General features: G+C 39.7%; 1 protein-coding gene across 1 annotated transcript; it reads right to left on the reverse strand.

The window, feature by feature from the left end:
* Positions 1 to 3547: 3547 nt before the first annotated feature.
* On the reverse strand, positions 3548 to 3883 carry LOC122701788 (60S ribosomal protein L36a-like). The gene has a single exon (XM_043915090.1). It carries the CDS (start codon positions 3881 to 3883, stop codon positions 3548 to 3550), a length of 336 nt encoding a protein of 111 aa, XP_043771025.1.
* Positions 3884 to 8909: the final 5026 nt, after the last annotated feature.

Consider the following 8909-nt stretch of genomic DNA (forward strand, 5'->3'; position numbering starts at 1 on the left):
ATATATTATTAAGAAAGAATAGGAATTGTATTCATTTGCTAGGACTGCCACAAGAAAGTACCACAGACCTGGTGACTTAAACAGCAGAAATTTATTTTCTCATAATTCTGGAGGTTGAAAGTCTAAGATCAAGGTGTCTGCAGGGCTGGTTTCTTCTGAGGATTCTTCTCGGCTTGTATATGGTGTCTCCTCCCTCTGTCTCCACCTGGTCTTCCCTTGGGTGTGTCTGTGTCCTAATTTCTTCTTCTTTTAAGGATGCCAGTCATAATTGGATTAAGACTAACCCTAATGACCTCATTTTAACTTAATTACCTCTTTCAAGATCTGCTCCAAATAAAGTCAAATTCTGTGGCACTGGGGGGTTAGGATTACAACATCTGAATTATGGGAAGACACCATTCAGGCCGTAACAGAGCCTATCATAGAATATGTGTTTGCAGGTGAATTTTTATTTTTTAAATATTTTTTTTTGGATGAGGACCATTTTTAAAGTCTTCATTGAATTTGCTACAATATTGTTTCTGTTTTATGTTTTGGTGTTTTTGGCCACAGAGGCATGTGGGATCTTAGTTCCCTGACCAGAGACTGAACCCTTGCCCCTTGCATCGGAGGTTCAAGTCTTAACCACTGGACCATGAGGGAAGTTCCCAGGTGAATTTTTAAATTGTGCTTTTCCTTGTCATTTTTAAAAATAAGGCTTGTTTCTGAAGTAGTGGGACACCTGATCATTAGTAAAACTTTTTAGGCTTATAGTTTGCCATTACATTTTTCTGGGCACTTGTTTTATGATCTATGTCACAGTTTCCTTTAGTTGTTTTTTTTTTCCCCTTATTCTTCCCCCACCTCTAGGTTTTTAATAAACTTTCATCTCTAAAGCATAAGCCTATTTTCAGGAATTTAAAACTATATAAAATGTTCCCTTAGATAAGAACTGGGAATGTGAAGATCAACAAAACTATTAGTAATTTCATTATCAGTAAAAAAAGAAAAACTATGATAGAAATCTTAGTTCTGGCAAACTGAAATAACCAGAAAATCCTTCTGCTAGACATGTTGAATATGCTGCTAGATAACCTAGATATGCTGAATTAAAAAAAAAACAAAACCATAAGAGCATTATAGTATGGCATGTCCTTGTAAATGCACAGCTGAGAGATCTACTAATCTGAATAACAGAAATTAAAGCCCATGCTAAGACTACCCAGATAGTGGTGGGTAAAAGTAGGATTGTTTTCCATTACTTCAGGGCGTTGAGTTTTAATGCTCACAGAGAGATAGAATTAGAGGTTTTGGGCTTATGCTAGAAGACGTAAAAGGCTATTCCCTAAGTAAAAGAGGGTAAGGAAAAAAATTCCACCAATACAGATAACAGTCTGGTCTCAGGGTATAAAATTTGCCGTTGGTGGTGGGAGAGAGGTGGGAGAATCTCCCTCAAGAAGTTGCAACCACAGGGTCTATATATCAGGTAGATGGAGTATCTGGCATTTTCCTCTTGCTCTGGGAATTCCCAAGGCAAGACATTAGCATAGGAATTATCCTTAAGTGTGTGGTATCCCTGGCATGACTGGGCAAGTTACTTAATATTTTTGATTGATTGGCCCTTACTTCCCCTGCTGGTAATTAAATAGTAACTAAGAGGTATTGAATGGTTTGCTTGTTCTAGTACTTGAAATGCCGAAACTCCTTTAATCTTCAGAACAGCTTTATGACATGGGTACAGTAATCTGTCAAAGGTATGGAGGCCAAGGTGGGTGGTCATATCTCTCTCCTGGGATCAGTGTGGAGATGAGATGAGGTATAAAGCGATGGGCCAACGTGCATGTGACTACTTTGGAAACTGCAACCATATGCTCTATCCCTTGGGGTTTTCTACTTCAGATAGGATGACAGACTCTCAACGTCTTCACTTCTTCTCTTTCTTATTGTCCCCAAAGGTAAGAAGCACAAGGTCCCTTCTTATTTTAAGGACATTATAGATTCTTGCTGAAAGAAGAAAAGACTTTGAAGTGGCTTTGAAATGGGTAGGATTTGAATAGGCAGAATGTGGGAACCATCTCAAGCAAAATCTTAATGGCAAGAATACCACTCTTTAAAGGCCAGTGACAAGTAAGTACATCCCAGCATTGTTGTTAATTAGTTGCTAAGTTGTGTCTGACCCCATGGACTGTAGCCTGTCAGGCTCCTTTGTTCCTTGGATTTCCCAGGCAAGAATACTGGAGTGTGTTGCTGTTTCATTCTGCAGGGGATCTTCATGACCCAGGAATTGAATTTGAGTCTCCTGCATTGGCAGGCAGATTCATTATTGCTGAGCTACAAGGGAAGCATTAAAACTTACCAGTTCTTTGACATTCATCATGTGTCTGTTGACAAATATTCAATTAAAAATCACATTAAGAAGAAAAAAGAGGATTTTATTTGGTCAAACTGAGGATTAGAACCCGGAAGACAGACTCTCAGAAGCTCTGAGACCTGTTAGAAGTTGAAGGCAAGGTCATATACATTCTTGAGACTAAGGATTGTACATCAAAATGATATACTGATATGTAATATAACATTCACCAAAAATACATAGTCCAGGTGAACATGTACAAATTGAGCAGTAAGTTCCTACGACTGCCTACAGACTTGGGAAGGAATCATTTGGGAAGTTATGTTGCTAGCATCAGAAGAAAGAAGAAAAAAACTGATGTTTAAGTTCGAGTAAGAATTTCCATCTTTGAGGAGCTCTGGTTAACTTGAAATGCAGATGCACACTGCACATTAGGGAAGAAGGGAGGAGGCCCAAATGGAACAGAAAGGCAGAATTTTGTTTAAATGTTCTTGCCTGCCTTAAAAATATACATTTTATTTCATGTCCCATCTCCTCCAAGAAGCCTTCCTTGTTAACATCGTTCAAGAAACTCTCTCCTTTCTATTTGTCTTATTGACTCCTAAAATAGCTTGGCATTGAACTATATTCAGTTTTGTTGTTGTTCAGTTGCTAAGTCCTGTCCAACTCTTTGTGACCCCATGGACTGCAGCATGCCAGGCCTCCCTGTCCTTCACTGTCTCCCGGAGTTTGCTTAAACTCATGTCCATTGAGTCGGTGATGCCAGCCATCCATCTCATCCTCTGTTGCCCCATTCTCCTCCTTTCTTTTTGGAAGAAAGAATGTATCACCGTATACTAATTTTTTTTTACGTTAGAAAGATTGAAGTATAGTTGATTCAAAATGTTGTGTTAATTTCTGCTGTACAGGAAAGTGATTGTTATGTACACATAAATATATATTATTTTTTAAATATTCTTTTCCATTAAGGGTTATCCCAGGATATTGAATATAGTTCCCTGTGTTATGCAGTAGGACCTGTGTTTATCCATCCTATATATAATAGCTTGCATCTGCTGATCCCAACTTCCCACTCCATCCTCTCTCCCCCTTGGCAACCACAAGATTGTTCTCCATGTCAGTGTATCACATTATATTTAAAATACCTTTTTTTTTTTTTTTTTTTAGGTAAATAACCTCAAATTTCTACTGTCTTCATAGTAAAACAAACTATGAAGTTCAGAACGGGATCATTTGCCTCTTTCTCTTCTTATCTCCTCCCAGCTCAAAATGCTTGTACCTCTTAGCCAAGATTCTCTTGTAGTTGGGCTTAATGCATTCGAGCTGGAGCACAATCTTCTTTGTAGTTTTAGCCTTTTGCCGGAAAATTGGCCTAGTCTGGCCACCATAGTCACTCTGCTCCCTGGCATGATGCCACTCTCCCCAGGCAGGCGGAGAATCCTTGCCCTTCCTGTCCTGTGTCCCTTTGTGCGGTTGGTGCTTGTCACAGTTCTTACAGAAAGTCTGGTGGGTTTTAGGAACATTCAAGCGTGTTTGTGAGAGCAGTGTCGGCATGGAAAGAGGCTAAAACACCAATTTTGTTTGAGTGGCAGGTGAGATCTTAATTACCCAGCCAGGGAGCAAACCAGTGTCCCCTGCATTGGAAGCACAGTCTTAACCCCTGGACCCCCAGGGAAGTCCCTAAAATACCTATTTTGAAAGCAGTCTTTTCTCCCCTCTGACTCTTCCTTTCCTCAAGGTCAGAATACTTTTTGAATACTCCCCTCTCCCAACTTAAGGAGCCTAGAAGTTCTCAATACATAAATAGATTTTAAATTGCTTGGTAAAAGCCACAGTTGGAAGCACAGTAAAGGATATTCCTTTCAAAAGCAAATGTGCCCGAGGAATTTGGGTACTATTGCTTTGTGTAGATGAAGCTTTCTGCCTGACTGTTTAAACAAAATTTTCAAGATAGTCTCAGAACTTTGAAAAGTGAATATTGTTCTTCGCCTTCATCCCTAAAAATCGTGAGAAACATTTCAAATTCAAGAAAAAATGGATTATTTTGATGGAATTATCCTAGGTTTTGTATATTAAAAGATCCCCTCTGTTTATAAAATGAGTTTAGAACTGTTTAAAAATTACTTTAACCTGATTCTTTGTCCAGGTTTATGTATATGATAAACATATCACTGAATTCTGGGACTTGTTCGGGCAGAGAAAAAATTAATGTGCACTCCAATGAGAATTCTTTTTACTTACCCTCGAGGTGACTTCCCATCTAGAGAAGCATAACAATTTAAGAAATTCTTTTCCAACTATTCTGCTGACTCACCCCCTCTATGAGTGTGGAAAATCAGCTCAACTGTGTAGTTCATGATTGGTCAAATTAGTGGTTTACACAGTGTAACCAAAGTAAGTCAATTTATCAGTGCTTTTTAGCTGAGGGCATTTTTGCCAAACCCAGGTCATACTGACGTGTTTACTCCAGAGTGCAGATGACTCCTGCCTGTGAAACCTGTTTACAAAGGCAATTGCCTTTTAAAAGGCATTTGGATCAACGTTTCAGCACTATTTTTATTTTAAAATAATTTTATTTTATGGTGGAAAAAAGCAAGAACTTTTCAAGTTTTGGAGAGATTTCCCATTCTTATGTTTCAGAGACAAAACCATTGCTTAGAGAACTGCTGTTCAAAGTCGTTCAAAGTCTTGAGTGTAATAAGCATCACCTGGAGAGCTAGTTAAAACTCAGATTTCTGGGGCCCAATCCCGGTTTCTGACTCAGTAGGTGTGGGGTGGGATGGAGAGCTTGCATTTCTAATGAGTTCCTGATGTTCTTGGTCCAGGGACCACGAGAACTGCTGCTGAGAGACCCTGGGGTTAGAGAGTCCTAGAGTTGGACCTCTGAATATTGATATTAGGTCAGATACTGTGCAAGCCACTTCACATCTGTTAACATCTAATCCAGATGACAACCTTACAAATCGGGAACAATGATTGCTCTTTTATAAATCAAGGAACTGAGGCTCAAAAAGTTAATTTGGTTATCCAAGATCACACAGCTTGTAAGTGGCGGAGTCAGAATTTGAACCCAGGTTTTTCTGTCTCTAGATGAATGTTACTTCTGTTAAAATGCTTTTTTGGAGGGGAGGGGTGGGAGGGAGACTCAAGAGGGAAGGGATGTATCTATACTTACCGCTGATTCACATTGTGATATAGGAGAAACTCACACAACATTGTAAGGCTCAAAAAAAAAACAAGAAAGAAATACACTTTCTTATCTAGATTAAAGATCTTCTAGTCCCAGTTTCCGGAGAAGGCGATGGCACCCCACTCCAGTACTCTTGCCTGGAAAATCCCATGGATGGAGGAGCCTGGTGGGCTGCAGTCCATGGGGTCGCGAAGAGTAGGACATGACTGAGCGACTTCACTTTCACTTCTCACTTTCATGCACTGGAGAGGGAAATGGCCCCCCACTCCAGTATTCTTGCCTGGAGAATCCCAGGGACGGGGGAGCCTGGTGGGCTGCCATCTATGGGGTCGCACAGAGTCAGACACGACTGAAGCGACTTAGCCGCAACAGCAGCAGTCCCAGTTTCTTCCTCACATAGGAATAATTTTTCTAACATCCCTCATCCGGTTTTTGTCAAGCCTCTCAGGAAGGGGCACTCACTGCTTCATGAAGGAGCTCTTATTGGGGACAGGCCCCATTTCCACCTACCATCCCACTGGGGGTTAGAACTATATATGTGAATTTTAGGGGGAAGGAAATTCAGTCCATAGCAGTACGGTTCTGCCATGGGATAGCAGAGACGTTGGCTTATGAGGCAGGCCAGAGCTGTTCTGGCCTCACTGGACAAGCAATAGCCCACCTCCTGGGACGCAGGAGGGGGCATGTGTCACCAGGGCGGGTGGTCTGGGGCCCTGGCTTAGGGAGGAGCCCTTTAGAATATGTAGGCTGCATGGAGGCTCAAGTTTTTGAGTTTTAAGGGAAGGTTATCCTACATAGGTTGAGGCTGCAGGGCTAAAGAGGGACAGTGCTCTGGGCCATGGCTGGGCAGGCTCTAGTCCCCACACCCACCCCTCCAACCCTGGAAATGACAGGAAAGCCTACTCTCTCCTGCAGCATCCCTCCAGTGCATTCAATTAAGAAAGTTTTCACATCCTGCCCACTTTAAAGGAGAAATGCTTAAAGGCATCCTGTTGTTTAGCACAGAACATGAAATGAAAAGGGCATTCAGAACTGAGGCCATAATGGCATTACAAACAGTTGAGGGTCAAATTTTTTTAAGTGTTAAAAAATAATATAAACCCAAGGTGAAACTTTTCAAGTCCTTCAGCTTTACTCCAGAAAACATGAAAATGGAGAATCTTGTTCCTTCCCTTCCCATCCCATTTTCTCTCTTCAAAGGTAAAAAGCATAGTTTCCTATGATTCCTTCCAGAAAAAGATGCACTTACCCACTTATGTGTCAATGCTATAAATTATACAAAAGAGATCATTTTCCTCTACAGAATGCTTTCAAGAACAAAATAGAATTAATTATTAAATAAAATTAATTATTAATTAAAAATTAATGTATTAAAAGTCTTTCCCCATTGGCATGTCCAGAACACCCATATTCTTGTTAATCTCTGCACAACACTGCTTCATGTGGGGAGGGAGGTGGGAGGGATGTCCAAGAGGGAGATTGCTGCTGCTGCTAAGTCGCTTCAGTCGTGTCCGACTCTGTGCAACCCCATAGACGGCAGCCCACCAGGCTCCCCTGTCCCTGGGATTCTCCAGGCAAGAACATTGGAGTGGGTTGCCATTTCCTTCTCCAGTTCATGAAAGTGAAAAGTGAAAGTGAAGTCACTCAGTCGTGTCCGATTCTTAGCGACCCCGTGGACTGCAGCCCACCAGGCTCCTCCGTCCATGGGATTTTCCAGGCAAGAGTCCTGGAGTGAGGGGACGTGGGTAACCCATGGCTGTTTCATGTTGATGTTTGATAGAAACCAAGGCTATACTGTAAAGCAATTATCCTTCAATTAAAAATAAAAGAATATTACATCATGTGAATGATGGATAATTTATTTTCTTCCAGTTGTGTTGAGATACAAGTGACATATAGCACTACATAAGTTTAAGGTACACAGCATAATGATTTCATTTATATACATCACAAAGTGATCATCACAATAAGTTTAAGAAACATCCATCATCTCATGTAGATATAAAAGAAATAGAAAAAAATCATTTTTTCTGGAGATGAGAACTCAGGATTCAGTCTCTTAACAACTTCCATGTATAACATGCAGCAGTGTTCATTATATTTTTCATGTTATACATTACATCCTAGTACTCACTTATCTAATAACTGGAGGTTTGTACCTTTTGACTGCCTTCATCCAATTCTCCCTCCTCCCAACTCTTGCCTCTGGTAACCACAGATCTGACACCTTTCTCTGTGAGTTTTAAAATTTGTTTGTTTTTGAAGTATAATTGACCTACAACACTATGTTAGTGCCTATTACACAACTTAGAGATTCAATATTTCTATACATTCCACATTGATCACCACGATAAGTCTAGTTACCACTAGTTATAATATATCACCATACAAAGATGTTACATAGTTATTGACTGTATTCCCCACGCTACATCTCATATGTATGACTCACTTATTTTGCAACTGGAAGTCTGTACCTCTTAATGTCTCTCACTTATTTCTCTTTCTTCCCCTTACCCCTCCCCTCTGGCAACCACCTGTTGGTTCTCTGTAACTCTGTGCTTTGTTATATTTATTTGTTTTATTGTGTTAGACTCCACGTACAAGTGGAATCATACAGTATATACTTTTGTCTGCCATTGACAGAGGAACCTGGCGGGCTACAGTCCATGGGGCCACATAGTGTTGGACATGATTGGGCACAACAGCAACACGAGTTTTTTATATACTTTGGATAGTAACTCTTTATTGGTTATATTATTCACAAATATTTTCTCGTTTAGTAGGTTTTGTTTGGTTTTGTTGATGGTTTCCTTTGTTGTGCAAAAGTTTTAAAGTTTAATTAGGTCCTATTTATTTTTCTTTTGCTTCCTTTGCCTTAGGAGATAGATTAAAAAAATTGCTTGAAATTATTTATGTTAAAAGAGTGCTATGCCTATATTTTCTTCTAGGAGTTTATGATATCTAGTCTTACATTTATCTGGTCTTTAATCAATTTCAAATATATTTTTGTATATGATGTGAGAAAATATTCTATTTAATTCTTTAACATTTAGCTGTCCTATTTTCCCAGCACCACTTATTAAAGAGACTGTTTTTTCCTCATTGTATGGAAATGCCTCCTTTGCTGTAGATTAACTGACCATAAGTGTGTGTTTTTATTTCTAGGCTCCCTATTCTATTCCACTGATCTCTGTGTCTGTTTTTGTGCTAATGGTATTCTGTTTTTATGACCGTAGCTGCATAGTATAGTCTGAAGTCGGGGTGACTGCCATCTATATGGGGTCTTCTGTGTTTCCACACAAAATTTAAAATTATTTTAGTTTTGTGAAAAATACCATTGATATTTTGATATGGATTGCATTGAATTTGTTGATTGCATTGAATATTGCT

The sequence above is a fragment of the Cervus elaphus genome, chromosome 1 (genome assembly GCF_910594005.1).
Source record: "Cervus elaphus chromosome 1, mCerEla1.1, whole genome shotgun sequence".
NCBI lineage: Eukaryota > Metazoa > Chordata > Mammalia > Artiodactyla > Cervidae > Cervus > Cervus elaphus.

Bases quoted from the DNA above. Each gene is read 5' to 3' on its own strand.
- LOC122701788 (XM_043915090.1), bottom strand. From the start codon at position 3,883: ATGCCGACACTGCTCTCACAAACACGCTTGAATGTTCCTAAAACCCAC.